Genomic DNA, 17,678 nt, shown 5'->3' with positions numbered 1-17,678 from the left:
TAAAAAAGACGGAAAAATCGCGCGGACGCGCTATCTCACCGGTAGCCTTGCGCTGCACGAGTGCAGCGGAAGCGCAACTTTAGCGCTCTACTGCGCTTCTCACGCGCTCCGTTCTAAAAATTACTGTTTTAGTGGTTTTCGATGACGCTCAGCAAGTTTCTGATTGAAACCATATGTTTGCTTTCACACATTAAGAAAAGTTAATTCACAAATTGTTACTTAATTAGCCGACTGATCGTTACGGTTAGCACCCTATGCCATGTTCCGTATAACTCACCTGCGCAAACCGCATCAGTGTAGCTTTCACTGCTTTTTTAACACAAATCTGTGCTGTGTTTGGAGATTTGTGTTTGTCCTTTGTCCCTCTTGTTCCCCTTCTCCAGGGATTATTCTCGTCATTCTTGTCCAGCTCGCTCGCACCTTTGCATTTAATTGCATTATACTAATAATTGCACAATCAGTTGCTTTCGCTTTCGGTTTCGAAACTTAGTGCAGGAATCAAACCTCGTCTTAAATTCAGCTCAGTTTGTTTTCTTTTCCTCTTTTTCGTGCCTCTTCTACTTTTTTAGGCCTTCTTTTTTCCTACCGCAGTCTCAGGTTAATTTACATAATGCCCCTCCGGTTCAGATTTCCATCTCTGTGCTATAACTGATGGCTTCAATATGGCGGAGTGTAGAGTCCGCCGTATTGGAGCACTTCAATATGGCGTACCTGAGCAGTCCGCCATATTAAAGCCATTGACATGACGGAATGCACCGGGAGAACCTGGCAGAGCCTGCTCGCGAGCGGGCCAACGTGGTAGCATTCTTCTTTCCTAGACTAGATTACAGGCTACTTGATGTAGAATGGTCGCGAGGAAAAACTAATTCGCTTATCACTTTCCAACCAGTCCTAATTCACCGGCTCTTTGGAGCTCCCCGTAGGCATACCTCGGCAAACCTCACTCATGAGGGCCCTCACTCACCCTCATCTTCACAGGTGAGGTAAGGGTGAGTGAGTTTCTGAACCAAGGAAATTCATGAGTGTGAGGGTGAGTGAGGGCCGTGAGGGCGGTGAGGGCTGTGAGGACCGTGAGTGTGTGAGGGCCGTGAGGGCGGTGAGCGCGTGAAGGGTGTGAGGGCCATGAGAGCGTGAGGGGTGTGAGGGCCATGAGTGCGTGAGGGGCGTGATGGCGGTGAGTGGCGTAAAGGCCATGAGCGCGTGAGGGGCGTGAAGGCGGTGAGTGCGTGAGGCCCCCTTCAGACGGAGAAACTTTCTCAGCAATGTTCGTGTTGCTGACGGCTTTCCCTAGATCGACACGAATTGCTGAGATCGGATCTGGCTCGAAACACGCGAGCAACTCAGAGCAATTTGAAGATGTTTGAAGCGGCTGCATCGAATCAGGAACGCGATATTCTCACGTGATACCTCGTGCCGGTGATGATGACAGCAAAAGACTTGGTTCTGGTTTGAAATTGATCGTTTTTGGAAATAAACTGTTTCAGAAAGATGTATTAGTATTCTCCACGAGATTTAAATGCATAAAGACACTTTTATAGCGCAAAATTGTGTGTCCAAATAGTGCAAGAAAAATAAAATGATGATTTTGGCAAATTGCAGAAATTGGTTGCTGCGTGTGAACGCGGGTGGCCTGTGTTGCTGGTGTTGCGACGTCAAGTTTCTGGGCGAAATCGCCTCATCTGAAGCGGGCCTGAGTGTCGTGAGGGCCATGAGTGCGTGAGGGACGTGAGGGGTATGAGTGCGTTAGGGCGGTGAGGGGCGTGAGGGCTATGGGGGCTGTGAGTTTGTGAGGGGTGTGAGGGCCGTAAGTGAGTGAGGGGCGTGAGGGCGGTGAGTGGCGTGAGGGCGGTGAGAGCCATGAGTGCGTGAAGGGCGTGAGGGGTGCGAGGGCGGTGAGGGGTGTGAGGACCATGAGTGCGTGAGGGGCGTGAGGGCCGTGAGGTTCTGTGAGGGTGAGTGAAGGGCTGAAGGCGAGTGGTGACTGTGAGGATGAGCGTGAGTAAGGGGCTGAGGGTGAGTGGTAGCTGTGGGGATGAGGGTGAGTGTGGCTGTGAGGGTGAGGGTGAGTGAGGGCGACCTAAAATGCCGACCTCTGCCCGTAGGTAAGTGTTTTACATACGCATTCGTTTTTGTTTCTTCCCGGCATCAACATGGCCGACATCAGCCGATTGGACGAGCTTGACTTGCTCGTATTCCGAGTTCAAGCGAACGCAATCGAAAGCGGTATACTCTCGGCATACCCAGCGACACTGGTTGCGTATTGACACCTGTTTACGGACGCACTACAGTAACGGACCGAATGAGAACGGCTGAATTTCGGCGTCTCGTCAGCCTCTAATATGCACGCGCTAGCAAAGCACGACGGAAGGCAACGAGAGCGTGCTGGAGGCCAGGTATTTGAAAGAGACGCTCCGTCGTTCTCATTCTGTCAGTGACTGTAGACCATACCGATGCGCCGAGAAACTGCGGGAGAGGAGGAGACTAGAGCGCGGAGGAGACGTCAGAACGCCGAAGGTCTGGTTGGATTGAATAGGGGGTAGACGCAAAGCTATAGCTGCCTTTGTCTCTACTCGCACTTCGAACGCGTTCGATTGCCAAACGTCGGCGTCCAGTGTTCCGAGTTGGTGTTTGAACGAGTTCGAAGGGTGAGTAGAAACAAAGGAAGCTAGCCCTACCCACTTATTCTTCCAGCTAGAGCTCGAAGTTTTGACGTTTCTATCGTCTCCTTCTCTCTCAGTTTCTCGGCACATGGTCGACTTCTGCGTAGTGCCATCTTTGTGCACATTGGGGCTCTGGAAATGCGAATCAGATAGCGCGGACACGTCCGAAGCCGAGTGACTCGACACTTTTCGCCTGGGTGTTTAGTAAGTCGTAGCAAGGTTAGGTGTTAACCGAGAAACACCCGTAAAAAGTCTTTGGCGTAAAATGTATAAAATCGGTTAAGGCCGAAAAACACCGATTTCTGGAGTTGTTTTCTGCAACTAGAATTGTTTGCGTCGAAACACTTCTTAGACTCTCGGTTTTCGTGAGATTATATCACTGATAATCTTCGTTTTTAATTTTCGATTGAAACAGATAACCGATAACCGAAATACACAGATACATAGGAAAAATAAACATCGAAAAACGTCCGCCAGTTTTCTCTATAAATACACACCTGAAAACCTATGCGCAATGATAAGCGCCGGAAATGTGTTGACGCACGTACCAATGTGTCCAACTTCGGGATGGTCCGTACGCAGTTGTCGATCTCCTCCTCGGTGACCTCGACGAACACGCAGTTCTCCTCCTCCGAAGGCATCGGACAGGTAGCACCTTGGGTGACCCACGGATGCGCCTGGGGGGGTTGACGCGAGGAACACATTGGCAAGGTCGCAGTCTGTTTCCGCGACAGAGGAGCGCGAATGCGCCGATCATCGGCAAGAACGGATCCTTTTTAAAAGTGCGCGCCCTCCAGTAGCCGCTGCGCCGATTGTCAGAGGTCGCCGTAACATGGACATGCGCTTTGAACAAAAGGTAAGTGCGCAAAAAAGCCTGTGTAATTAAAAAAAAGTTCGCGATATTAGGGTAAATAAAGAGACAAGGCCAACACAAAGTTTCGATCTGGATGAGCATCCTACCGGCGTGAGGTCGTGTATCAGACTCTAAAAAAAGCCCGTGCGTCTACTTTCCCGCACAACACTCGGAGAGCCAGTCACCGCAACTTACGGAGGGCGCCAAGTGAATGGCGATGCCGAAACATTATTTGGACGAAAAAACGCAGTCTGAGTTGTGACATTAAGCAATGAAAAACGTCACGCTTGCATTGCTTAATGTCAGACTGCGTTTTTTGGTCTAAACATATGTTTCGGCATGGTCATTCGCTGAGCCGCCTCCCTAAGTTGCGGTGATTGGCTCTCCGAGTGTTGTGCGGGAAAGTAGACGCACGGGCCTTTTTTAGAGTGTGCACGTCAAAGACCCTATAGGCTAGCGGTCGTACTGCACTGGCTAAATTTCTCATATACAGCTGAGACACCAGACGCGCTCGTTTAGGCTGGCTAACTTCCGGCTGTCCAGACATACATACAACGCAAGGACTTTCTACAAGCACGAAGACTTAGTGTTTGTTCTGTTTCTTATCGTACCTATATAGCCTCGGGGGACTTTGCGTACTTATGTGTTTAGAGCCTGCATTAACACGAGTGGTGCGTCAATGCTCGGCGCGAACTGGAATCCACTCACACGCTTCGCGCAGGAAGTGAGATCCAAAATATGGCGGCCGACAGTGTTGCTGGATTGGCTTTCGAAAATGCTCTATTGTACCGTTATTATCGCAGTTATTTGCGTGGACAATCTGAAATAGCGAAGCTTCTGCGCAATGTTACGGCCGATACAGGCTCGAGCGTGTGGCCTCAAGTGATTTCGTTGTGCAAGTGCTGACAAAGCATTTTGTATATTGCTAACCTCTTGCTTAGCTATACTTCTATCACTGTACAAAACTTGTGGGATGTGGTGACATTCCACTCACGCCAAAGAAAAACGAAACAAAAAAACGAACGTTTTCGTGAAAGCGGCGAAGGGGGTTTCACTCCATATAATATAAACCCTGAGACAAGGAGGAATAAAATAACGTACAGGACGACTCAAAATCTGAAACGCAGCTGAGGGTATTCGCGAGAGAACAACGATTTATAGTCGTTCACACAAACAGGAAAGAGAAAAGGCAAAAAGACTGGCCGCCGCAAAGTTGGCTGAACTGTTCATTTCCGCCGATTTTGCGGCGGCTTGTCTTTTTGTCTCCTCTTTTTCCTCTCCTTGCAGGGGCCAGTGTCCTGTCTCTTTGTCTTCCCATCTTCTTGTCTGTGTGGATGGCAATAAATCATTGTTTCCTCGTGAATAAACTCGGCTGCGTTTGAGATTGTATGTGATTGTAAATTGATTGATGTCATCTGTTTGTTCACGGGGCCACTCACAACCTTACATATATATTTTTGTATTATTGCAAACTGATGCAAATTATTCTTAGGGCCCGCCCTAAATATATTAAGTTTGAAAACTGCGTATCTGCAAAAAAAAAAACAAAAAAAACATATTTTCAGAAAGCTTGCTTGATTTGAAACACCTTCCTGAATCTATGACGTAGTGAGCGAAATGGTGAACTCCTTGCCGTTTTGGATAACGTGAACCAGAAAGTGTCACTCAACATTCCTTCTTCCCCTCTCATCGTTTATGGGCACGTGCACGTGCCACCCGGCCAACCGCGAAAGTATTTCGCCAGACTACACTGTAGCCAAACCTTTCTTCGCGAGCAGACGACGCGTCACCTTTCAGTCCCTCTTTTATTTTTGCTTTAGTCGGTCGAAATCGATTTTTAAAAAAGGTAAGGAGGAAAACAACGTGTAGCAGACCTTGGTGAGCGACGTGAGGGCGATGTTTCAAAGGTGCTGCGTGAAGTTCTGCCCCAGTACTACCAAATCTAAAAGCTACACAAGGCTTCCAAAAGGCGAAGCACAAAATAATGCGTGGTTGGCCGCAACCGCCGAAGAGCAGCTGCAGGGGCCAGTCTCATAGCCCCTGATCTCTGCTCGTAACTTTGTTGACAAGGCCTACGAGGAAAACCTTAATGTATCCAAATCGTTGGGAGTTGGATCCTGACCTCAACTGAAACGTGCCGCCGTTCCGACCAACTTTCCGCCATTAAGTTATATTGAGAGGATGAAGAAAACGCTATAAAGCAGACGGCCGTTGAAGTCAGCAGTCCTTTACAGTCGTCGGAAAAAGAGTATTTTAGGAAGTACAATAATAATACTTTGCGAATTACGTAAAAAAAAAAAAAAAGCGAGGAGGTGCTGAAATCGGGGGAGGAGAACACAAACTTTGACGGGCTCTTTCGCGCAACAAACTGTTTTTTCGCGATGATATTTTGTCTGTGTTTTTCCACGCGTTCGAGACGAAAAAAAAGTTGATCTTGGGGTTGTCAGTGGTCCTTTTAACAACCCTCCCACACGATCGTAAAGGCCCCTCTAGTTAAGGGACCTTTATGGCCAACGGCGTTTCAGTTTGAGATCCTCCAGACGTGGCATGTGCCCTTGACGCCTGAGGCCGTGCTGATTCGTTAATTGCAAAGGGAGCTATCAGGCACGTATCCAGGAGGGGCATGGCACCCGGCCCCACTCCCGCCTCTCCCGAAATCGTTCATTTTGCTGGGGCCTCCTCTCCCCCCTTCGGCTCATTAAGCATTTTGTCATGGGTGGCCCCCTACCCCCGAAACAAAATTCTGGCTACGTGCCTGGGACCTATATTGAAGGTACCTTCATGCTCACCGTCTGAATGGTGCATTAGACCCGTGCAAACAAGGGCGTTTGACCATGCTTTTTTTTTAAAGTTATGTTACGAGTCACTGGAACATCCGTGTTTCGTATTGACCTCGAGATCGACCTAGAGGTGGCGCTACGGTCGCGCTATCATCATCATCACAGCGGGGATAGGAGAACGGCCGCCCCATAGGCTCTCTACGTTGACGCGCGAGACGGCGTAGATTCTTGCGTTTATTTTGTCGCGTACTATCCGTGGGAAAACAGTTCTAGCGGAAAAGGATGTGGTACTGTTTGGTGCTTCAGTGAAGATTGAATCGTATTGCCAGCGTGCGGCCTAAATTTATATAATCGCTTCTGTGGGTGCGTCGTCTGCTCTGGGCAAACGTTGGAAAGCATGGATCACCACTACTGAGGCCTGTCTCCGGCTCAACTAGAACATAATATTTATGTTAAATATTTATTTCTTTTAAAATTGATGTCTCGGTTCATCAACGTGGGAATTAAAAAAAAAACAATAAATTCCAATTCGGATAACATAACACTGGTACTGTGGGCTGTGAAATCGCAGCTTCTATGGTTTTTTTTTTTAACTTCTAGCTTTTGCAGTAATATAAATATTTAGAATAAAGATAAGTTAGCGCTGTATTGGAAACCACCATGCTATTGAGTTCCTCTGCCGTTTTACTGTGCCATAGTGTGGGTAAGTTTTTTGGAGTCTGAACAAATCTACTGCGTTGCGATGAGGAGAGTGTGTCTCTTCTAGTTAAAATCTGCAAACGGCACGGTTGGCGGGACAACTGAAACAAGTGAAACAAACTGTTCTAATATATCTGCCGTGACTGTACGTAATAAACGAGTGTAACCGAGTAAGGCAGCAATGTTCCTGTTATTAAATGCTTTTCTCGGGAGTGTGGGTTCACCCGCTTCAGTTTTCTTGGTGGGGGCCGCGAATCTCAAAAGGCTAATACTATAAATTTCTGGCTAAATAATCTTGTATTCAAACACAGTAGATTCTGAAACCCCAACAAACGACGCGCACCACGACATAGACAGCATCGGCCGCAGTGACACTGTTTTACTGATAAGGGCTAGCGACCTTCGCGAGACTCCGATCACCCTCCGCCCTCACCTAACGTATATCGGGATTGGGCAGTTCATCGATTAACTTTCAGATTATTAAAGTAATGCTTTAATTGCAATTTGTTTTGCCGGTTTATTGGAGTCTTGTGCTGGAGAAAGTCAACAAGGAGTAAAAAATGCTTGCTTTAATATATTTTTTAAGTCTTTATTTTTTTTTTTGTGACACAGGCTTGCACGGTAAACCACTTCAGTGTGCTTGTCATTTCACCGAGGGTGATTGTACTGTTTAAATAATAACTTTAAAAAATACTTCATCTTAAAAGGCCCCCCGTGTTGATATGTATGTAGGACTCACAACGTAAAGTTTAGAATGGGAATGCAATATGCCATTTATGACATAGCAAAACCAGTAAAAAAAATGTATAGTTTTAACGTCTCACGCAATATGACCGGCGAAAAATCAACATACGGATTTGTTGATTGATCAGTCTATTAAAGGATAGCGATCCGTCGGGTTAATTTTCTAATCAAACCGCAGACCCGCTCAACATTCAATGCTTTATGAAAGCCACGGTTTGTGCGGGATAACAAAAATACGTGGGATTTTTTTATGAAAGCTTCCGACTTAATAATAATCGCTTTGCTGAATTTCTAAGCATGGGATACGATACAGCACAACCTTTAGTAAAAAGAAACGGCAACAAAAACATAAAACATTTAATAAGGAATGTCAAGCTCAGCCTGAAACGGACTTGCGTTGTCGAGATCCTTGCTTCTGAGCATGCGCCCGTAGCAGACGACGCACGGCGGAATCCCCGCTTTCGCGCGTTTCCAATTTCGGCCGCACGGTGGCGACACGGTTTCGATCTCGAGGCGAATTTGCCGCATGCATCCTTGGCTTGGTGCTTCATACGAAGCACGGATTTTCCGGTTACTTGACGTAAGCTCCCGTAACATAACGCAACGTGAGCAAGCGGTGCTGTGTGAACGGCGCCATGACTCAGCTTTAGGAATGCTTTATAATATGGTTCTGATAAGCAAACGTTATTGGTACGACCAAAAGGCGACGTTGTGGTCAGCTTCCCACTAAAGCCCCTTCATGTTTCAAAAGTAGCGCAAGCTGAGTCGATGCACGAGGCACGTGCAACGTGCAGAGCACTGCAGACTTTGGGAAGATCATGGCGGCACAGCGCAGCACTGAACTACACTATAACTGAACTAGATTTCAGACGCCTTGTTCTACCCAGAAGTGGCGCGCGGCACGTGTCTCGAGCATTTCCACAACAATGAATGGCGCCACGTTTCCCAGGATAAATGGGCTTTACTTTCCACGATTGGCCAAACGCTCGCTATGACGTCTCTAGTGGGATTAATTCTTCTTTGATCGACGGAAACGGTAGCAATGTCAGACTGTTAATTTCGACGGTGCTGTTTTAAAAACGCGATGACTTCAAGCTTCCACCGTGCTTTTTACACACACGCACACCGTGGAACTTGTCTTTCGCAGCTGATGATAAGTAGCCAGGACCACCACTCGTGACGTCACGGCGGGGCAAATCCTTGTTGCAACGTCAGTGAAGGAACCGTAAGAGGGCGCCAGCGAAACATTTCGGCGCTAATAGTTCCGTGACATGGACTTGAGCTTTTTGGTGTTTGGCAAATGTTGAAGCGATTTTTCATCGACATATAACGGCAGTATATACGCGTATGACGGATGGATACTGACCTTAATTTCTGGTACCGTAAGGCGCTCTTCAGGATCCTTCCTTAGCATGCCAGAAATGAGATCCTGAAGCGGTGGGCTGACTTGGGGGCTGCGCATACCAAGAAACAATGGCGTTTCTTGAAAGAGCGATGCACCGATGTTTGTATACTCTCGGTTAATACACTTCTTAGATTTAATATTTGACGTTCGTAATCATATGTTCTTAACCTACAAAACAAGCTTTAGTTGTTGTTTTTTTCCCACGCATTAAAATTTGAGTAGCAAAAAAAGAAAAAAAAAAGAAAAGAAAAGAAACGAGAGAAAACGGGCAGCGTTGACCCCCTCACCTTGCTGCCAGAACAAGTGGCCACATGACCTGGCGCCGATTATGCGGGCAGAAACTGAGGGAGAGGAGGAGGCGAGAGGGACGTCAGAACGCCGAGCTCTGACTGGAAGGATTAGTGGGTAGACCTTATACACGCTTTCAGGCAGCTGTGCATGGGCGCCGCCATAACCGACCTTCAGTTTGTGTTCCCTCTTATTCCGTTCGCTCCACTTCATCATTACCACAGCAGGACAGGTCATTGTCATTTTAAGTATTACTGTGTCCTTCTCCCCAGCAGAGGCCCTTGTGGAGACTCGTCAACGCCCGCTTCAGTGGCTCGGCATTTCTTTAAGACAAGAGAAGGGCGGCTATGGCGGCTCAATTTGGCGCGCGCTGAAAGCGTCTATAAAGCTAGCAGCCTTTGTCTCCATTGTACTCGTCGAAAGCGTTAGAACGCGGAACGCCGGCGTCCGACGTTTGGCTTTCACATTCGAACGCGTTCGAAGAGTGCAATGGAGAGAAAGAGAGTCTAGCTTCATGTTTACCCACTATACCGTGTTCGACGTTCTGACGTGCCCGCGTACTCTGGCGTCCTCCTCTCCCTCAATGTCTGCCCGCATACGCGTTGGGGTTGGCAAAGCACAGATCACACGATGAGTCCTAAATGGGTTCGGGTATGGATATTCCCGTCATTGAAGCGATTGGACACGAGCCACTATTAACCGGAATGCTAGTCGAGGCATTGATTGTCACGAGCCCGAACCAAGCACTCACGCAGTGGTCGTGTCCAATCAATGTGCCACATGACTATACGTCGCCGTGGGGTAATAGACCTATTGCTAAATTACCCAAGCCTCAAGGAGAATGCAGGGATTGGTGTTCCACGCGCCACACGCGCACGCCTCCCCCTATAAAAGATTCGAAGTAAATATAACCAAAATAAAGCGTCGACGAAGGCGCGCGCAAGATGCCATTTGTTTTAGGCATTTGCTTTAGAAAAAGTTACTACTGCTGAGGCCAGCACGTGTGGCTCGTGGAACACTCATTCCTGCATTCTCCTTGACGCTTGGGTAGTTTAGCAGTAGGTCTATAGACTGATTTCATTAAGCGTCCCATCTCGTGCAGACCCTCAGCGGGGCCGTCGCGCGTACAAAAATACTTCAGTTCCCCCGATGCGTGGCGGCAGCGGTGGCGTAATGAAAGTGGCTGCAACATCCATAGAGTTATTATAACGCACGCTAGAGGTTCAACTGGCGCTGAGTGTTTATGCGACCTCCCGGTGGCAAATTGAAGTACACAGCAACCAGTCTACTTCTGCGGTGCTCCTGTGTATATAAGGTACAACGCGCGTGCGCGTCTCTTCACCGGAAAATAACATAGGTAACGTTTGTTATTTGGGTCGTACCGGATAGTATATAGCCTAATTAAAATTGTAAAAATGTAATTGATTTAGTTACAGCATTTTTCTTTACCACGGAGCGATCTCAAACTTAGCTATATTTGAGGCCCAAACCTCTGTTCCGTAGCAGGCATGTGAAAACAAGCGACGATTCTAAGCAATATAACAGTTGAAATGAATGTACAGTGTGTTCAAGGTTCGCAAGAATTCCAGTGACGCTTATTTATTGCTAACATGCCCGTCCTGTCACAGTATAAAAATTACCCCATCGTGCGTCTTTACGAGAGGTTAAGACACGTTCGAAAAGTAAAGAATAAAGAACGTGGGCTATGAAAGCTGTGTCCTTTTATTATTTTCTACGTCGGGCAGCTTTTATCGGGCACCTGTTCTCTGGCTTCTCCCTATTTTCAAAAATTTGAGCGTGAGGTTGATGTTTTGAACGCAGAACAAGCACCTTCGCACATATTCATAAACAGAAAGAATAAACCAGTAATTATTAATTTCGAATCTGACTATGATACGTAGCATTGAATTAATTTTGATCATCTGCATGCACAGGAAGTTATTGATTCAGTGTTACTGCGTAGTTCTTGCCGTCTCTCTAGGTTTTCCACAAGTCCCTCGTTCGTTTGGTACGTATATCGACCATGCTGGAAAGTGCCAACGCCGTGTTCGCGCTAACAGTGTCTGACAGTGCATATACATACAAGTACGAAGCCGCTTTAGCACCATGTTTAATGCCATGAATTTGAAATAAAAAATGTCGTAACTGACCGATTACTTCGTTTGCGTGACTGAAATATGTTCTAATCAATCTAGTACGTACGAATTATTCGGGATATTTGCTCTTATAGTCGAGCGCAGTTAAAAAAAAATCACTCGCTTGTTTACATAGAAATGCATTGCCAGCAGCCAATTTCCGATTGGCTGCTATCTGCTTCAGTTAGTTACAGCTCACTAGCGCCGGTTGAACGTGACTATATGGTGAGATCGGTCTATACACCAACTCATGTTTACAAACAAACCGGAGCGCCCCTAGCAGACGCCACCGGCGCCGCGCATGCGCGACGGGGGTGTGGGCAAGAAGCTCGCCGTCGCCCATATACAAACCATTGAAATGCGATGTTGTCGGCGTCGGTGTGAGTCCCCCTGCCCTTTATCGCGTTCAAATTGTTGATTCTACGCCTTCCTGGCGATTTCTGACTACTTGAGTGGCGTCAGCGAAAATACCGAGGCTCGTTACACCGCAAAACTTCGCGTGAATAATGCGACATGTGGCGATTCATTCCGCGTACACGCCGCAGTATGTACCCTAAAGCCTGATTCCCATGATGAGATTTCGCTCGCTATTTTCAGTCGCGACGCCGCTCGGGCTGCAAAAGCGTAAACCGTAGCTGAGATGGTCGACGTCGATACTGAAAATCGCAAGCAGAATCGGACCAACTGAATTAGGCTTCTTAGCATGAAGCAGTTGCACGATGAGGTGCACGTTGCAGTTCTGAGTCGTGGACGGATACTCACGAGTCGGGAAACAGAAGGGGCTGGTTGCGTATCTTGTTGTAGAGGATGAGCACGCTGGGGTCGTGGAAGGGCACGTTGCCCACCACGAAGGCGAACAGGGTCACGCCCATGGCCCACACGTCCACCGCCTGCGCGGAACGGGGGCTTTCTGACGATGACGCACGACGAAAACACCCGCGGATTAAGCTGTCGTCGCGAGAGGATCTCGTCACTTTGGGGACGCCGAAAGTGACACGATTAGCATCTTGTTTCTGGGGGAATGGCACATGACGTGGTCTTGTATGTGGACGGACCTACGTTAAAGGTACCTTTATGCTGGCCCTGTGAAAGGGGTGTAATACTGCCCCATTCACACGATAGTAAAGGTACCTCTATAGCTAGGGGACTTTTATGGCCAGACACGCGGACCACGTGACGTGGTCCGCGTTACTCTGTATAGTTATACAACTTTGATCCGAAGCTCTGTTATTGCTAGTGGACATACACTCGGTGGGAGCTCGTGAACGACCATGGTTCGTGCCTTATCGGACGCTACAGTCACTCTATGGCTGCGATTACAGGATTGCGGCAATGGCGGATCGTACCGACAGAAGACGACTACGATTCGGGATAGAACACAAAGAAAGAAGGGGACTGAGTCCTTGTGACTGTGGTCACAGCCATTCACGTAAAAGCGGCTTATGGTCTAGCGTAATTTTCTAGATGGATTAAAGACTTTTTGCATAACAGGATCCAGTACATTATCGCTAAAAACCATCGTTCAAATCCTGTTCCCGTCACCTCCGGTATTCCTCAGGGTAGTGTGCTAGTGTGCTGGGCCCGATTCTTTTTTCTTTATATATAAACGATTTACCTAACTCCTTGACCTCACAAATTAGCCTTTCCGACGATGGCTGGGTTATTTATCTTCAGATTAGTAACCGATCATATCTGCTGCCCCTCAAGATGACTTACTAAATATCAGCTCATGGTGTGCTAACTGGCTCACGATTTTAGACTTTTCTAGATGCAAGCCCGTTCGTTTAATTCGCCCTAATAATTCTTGTTTGCACCCTAGTGAATATCCTATTCAAAATATCCCGCTGGAATTAGTTCAATCTTGCAAATAACTAGAAGTCCACCTGACCTCCGATCTACCATGGAACATGCATATTAATTACATTCTTTCAAGAGCTCACCGTAATCTCGGTAATTTAAAATGTAAGCTTAATTCTGCCCCATCTTCTTTTAAACGACTACTATACATCACGGTTGCTCGACCGATCCTGGAGTACGCTTGCAGCATTTGGAACCCTCATTATCATTACCTATCTGCCTCCCCGGAAGCACTTCACAACCGAGCCGTTTGCTTCATTTTTTCTGATTACTCACGTCATACCAGTGTAACTAACCTTCAATCTCGTGCTGACCTTTATTTACTTGAGATACGCCGCAGGGTATCAAAGCTATGTCTTCTTCATAAAATTTATTATTCGCCATCCCCCCCCCCCCCCCCACACACACACACACACACACTTCACTCATCACTTCTCTTTTGACCGCTATATGTTTAAGCCCGCATCGATAACTTATGTAAGATTAAACTTATCTCTTGTAAGTCATCCTTGTTTTTCTGCTCGTTTTTGCCATCCGCATTTGCTCACTGGAACGACTTGCCCGATAACATCGTTTGTCAAAGTAATCAAGTTTTCTTTTTCGCCAAGATTTAACTACTTTTTGGGGCCTTTGATGCATGTGCACTTAAGTGTGGTTGACTTTGTTGTTTTTGTACTCAGTATTTTTCATTTATCCTGCTTTGCAACCGCTCCCCTCCCCCTCTTCTCCCCCCTAACATAATGCCCCTTGAGGGTGTGTGAAGCATTTAAATAAATAAATAAATAAATACACACTAACATATCCGCACACTAATCTCGCTGATGCGTTCGCGACCCCTGGCCCGGAAATTATTCACATAAGAGGAGACAAAACAAAAATGTCTCGAGAAACGTTGTACTCCATGCTTACCTTTCCGCTGTACTGGTTCCTGTTTTCTGCACAACAAAAAAGAATAAGAAAAGCTGTGTTGATAATTCTTTTATATGGCAGAATGCTGCACTCTGAGCGGAAGTTTGAGATACACAATGCCTGCTACAAAAAGACAAATATACGTAGACGGCCGGCAGCAGCTACGGCCCGTTACACGCTGGGCACACAATGAATTATTACGCGCCTGGCTATACGACCGCCCCCACGTCCTTTTCACTTACGCCTATAACCCAGCGATGTAATTTCAAATAAATAAATGAATGAATGTATAAACAAACAAACAAGAAGAAATTATACTTAGACAAAGTTTAGAAAACAAAACAAAAACAAACAACATCCATTTAATAAATCACTTCAGTTTTTGCGCCACAGTATAAATAGATACAAATCTTGAAAGAATAAAACAGAGAGGACGAGGACGGGAACATGACATCTTTCATTTGGCAACAACATAGAATGGCACAACGAAAAAACCGTCCCCCAAGGGTCTCACCGTACTCAAAGAGGGAAAGGAGATACTAGTTATAAAGGAAAGGGAAACACTAAATATAAAAGTTGAAAAAGCGCATCACTAATCTAGTTATCTCTGATTACTTAGAACTCGACCTTTGTCATTGTCAGTGATAATGCAGAATTATTCTTGTTTGCAGTCCAAAAGGAAAATGTACTATAAATATAAGAGTTTAAAAAGCTGTAGCGTCACGACGAGGTGTCAATAATCTAGCCATATCTGGTGTTATACTTCGTCTCATCCTACGATGGACTAAAAGCCAAAGCCACTGTCCGCCAGATCCAATCACGTTCCACGCTAAACTATGACACGCTTAGCACTGATTAGGTTTGGACGAATAATGCTCCGAATCCAAAAACGCTGCGTCATTTTTATAGTTTCGACACTGCAAAGAGCCAGTACGCAGTGGCTTTCTTTGCAATGTAAAATTGTTGAGTCACTCATTGCTCGATCCGAACCGCTGTCGGCCTATTCCCACCAGTGATCCGAGACGCGGGCACCGATACGTGCTTCGAAGCGAAATGCCACACAATGTCTAAGTGGCTCGTGATTGGATCTAGCTGTTCGTAGCTTCTGCCTTTAGTCCATCGTAGGGTGAGACGAAGTATAAGAATTCGACCTCTGTCTTTGTCAACGATAATGAAGGTGCAGAAATGTTGTTGTTTACAGTTCCCATGGCAAATGATTCAATGATTTCTCTCCCAAATCTCCCCATTGTCACCCCATTGTCGTTCACAGCCGCACATGCGACGACTGTACTCCTCATTTTTCTGAAACTAAAATACTGGGCGGGCACAACAACAGATTTGGGAGAGAAATCATTGAATCATTTGCCATGGGAACTGTAAACAACAACATTTCTGCACCTTCATTATCGTTGACAAAGACAGAGGTCGAATTCTTAACAACAGACATGGCTAGATTATTGACACCTCGTCGTGACGCTACAGCTTTTTAAAGTCTTATATTTATAGTACAGTTTCCTTTTGGACTGCAAACAAGAATAATTCTGCATTATCACTGACAATGACAAAGGTCGAGTTCTAAGTAATCAGAGATAACTAGATTAGTGATGCGCTTTTTAAACTTTTATATTTAGTGTTTCCCTTTCCTTTATAACTAGTATCTCCTTTCCCTCTTTGAGTACGGTGAGACCCTTGGGGGGGGGGGGGGGGGGGCGGTTTTTTCGTTGTGCCATTCTATGTTGTTGCCAAATAAAAGATGTCCTGTTCCCGTCCTCGTCCTCTCTGTTTTATTCTTGCAAGATTTGTATCTATTAACCAACACGCTCGTTTTCAAATGTAAGTATAAATATAATAGCGCAAAAAATAGTTTTTTTTTTACATTTGTATTCTGTGAGAGTAAAACATGGCAGTGCACAGAATTACCCGTTGTGAACATTTGTACCGTGTGATGTCGATGAATCTGTGCCTTTGAGATTTGGGGACACTTGTTCAACGCTTTCGGGGGTCATTTATCAATGCTGCAGGACTACTAAAATGTAATTTTCCTTCTTTAGTTACAACGCAGCTCTTATTTCAATTTGGGCACCCATATAACTTACCCCAGTTTTGTTTAGGGTCCGTGCTAATGAAAACCAAAGCTGCAGTCGGAAGGTTTTTTTTTTTTTTTTAACCGCAAGAACTTCTCGATTTACTAATCAAAACAACAAACACTGATCTAAAAAAAAAATTGGAAATCGATTAAAATATAATGATAATCCTTTTCTATGGCGCAATGATGCACACGGTATAATATTACACGAACTGGTTTCTCAGCAATAATAACAATGGTAACTCTACGGCGTTGTATATTCGTTAAAAAAAAGCAAGAACAAACAACAATTTACACCGCGTGAAACGACATTTGTACGATTTCTCGGTGTTTTTTTTTTTTAAATCATGCTTTCGTTTCATTCTCCCCCTATGCACATCGATGCCTTTCTAAGCAATTATCTCGGTCCAAGTGCGACAGGCTCACCGCTCAGCGCTTCAGGGGCCACGAAGGCGGGCGTCCCGGCCGTGCCCGACAGCAGGGCGTCCACACCCTCGAACTGATTGCAAACGCCGAAGTCTGCGATCTGTCACACAAACAGAAAGAAAGAAAGAAAACAGACAGAGAAAAAGGTGATGTTGCCATACACAGCCTCGGTCGAAACGCCAATGTCCCAAATCACAAAACACGAAGAAAAAAAAAAAAAAAGGGTTACGGCGTCCCGAAAAGCTTGGTCGCACCAATATAGCCCACGGACAAGCACCGGATCAATGCGGTTTTGTTTACGTGTACAGCTGAATAGAATTACGAAACACAAAAAGTAAGGGAGTGGACAAGGATACCACTGATGTGTCCTTGTCCACTTCTTTACCTTTTGGGGTTTCTTATAAAATAAATCGTTCTCGACATTAGCAAGTACGAGCCAATTAGCTCAGCAAAATCCCGTAATGCGATTTTCGACACGCTGCCACAATCATCAGTGAGACGGATACCGCCTGTTTTCTTGAACGACACCGACACTATAAATAGGGCGAAGTTCAGGTTTATTTGAGCAACACCGACCTGATATCTGGACGCTACCGGCGTAGCGAGCAGGAATAAAGAACGTCGCGATACAGGTACGAAAACAGAGAAGGATAGTTTAAATAATAGCAGTACATGCTCGAAGCATGCAGGCGCCAAGCACCGTGGCCACACATAAGTTACCTCGGAAGCACATGATACCCGCTTTTCCTTTCTTACATTGAAAAAAAGGAACTGCCGCAGAAACGAAGAGTTATGAAACCTCATGAGTTATGAAACCTTATGAGCATCAATGGAGG

The 17,678-nt window shown here is 46.1% G+C and overlaps 1 protein-coding gene across 1 annotated transcript in view; it reads right to left on the bottom strand.

Moving 5' to 3' along the window:
• Window positions 1-17,678, bottom strand: part of LOC8035964 (calcium/calmodulin-dependent protein kinase kinase 2) — a 70,248-nt gene that overhangs the window by 22,569 nt on the left and 30,001 nt on the right. The window contains exons 10-14 of the mRNA XM_040499011.2: window positions 16,843-16,942; window positions 14,331-14,356; window positions 12,327-12,454; window positions 9,103-9,190; window positions 3,209-3,337 (exon numbers count right to left, since the gene is read on the bottom strand). Coding sequence (XP_040354945.2) covers window positions 3,209-3,337; window positions 9,103-9,190; window positions 12,327-12,454; window positions 14,331-14,356; window positions 16,843-16,942 — 471 coding nt within the window. The remainder of the gene's footprint in view (window positions 1-3,208; window positions 3,338-9,102; window positions 9,191-12,326; window positions 12,455-14,330; window positions 14,357-16,842; window positions 16,943-17,678) is intronic.

This window comes from Ixodes scapularis, unplaced genomic scaffold (assembly GCF_016920785.2).
Source record: "Ixodes scapularis isolate PalLabHiFi unplaced genomic scaffold, ASM1692078v2 PGA_scaffold1__304_contigs__length_218370807, whole genome shotgun sequence".
NCBI lineage: Eukaryota > Metazoa > Arthropoda > Arachnida > Ixodida > Ixodidae > Ixodes > Ixodes scapularis.
Note: the sequence above shows the minus strand (reverse complement) of the source record. Positions and strands in the feature narration are given on the sequence as shown.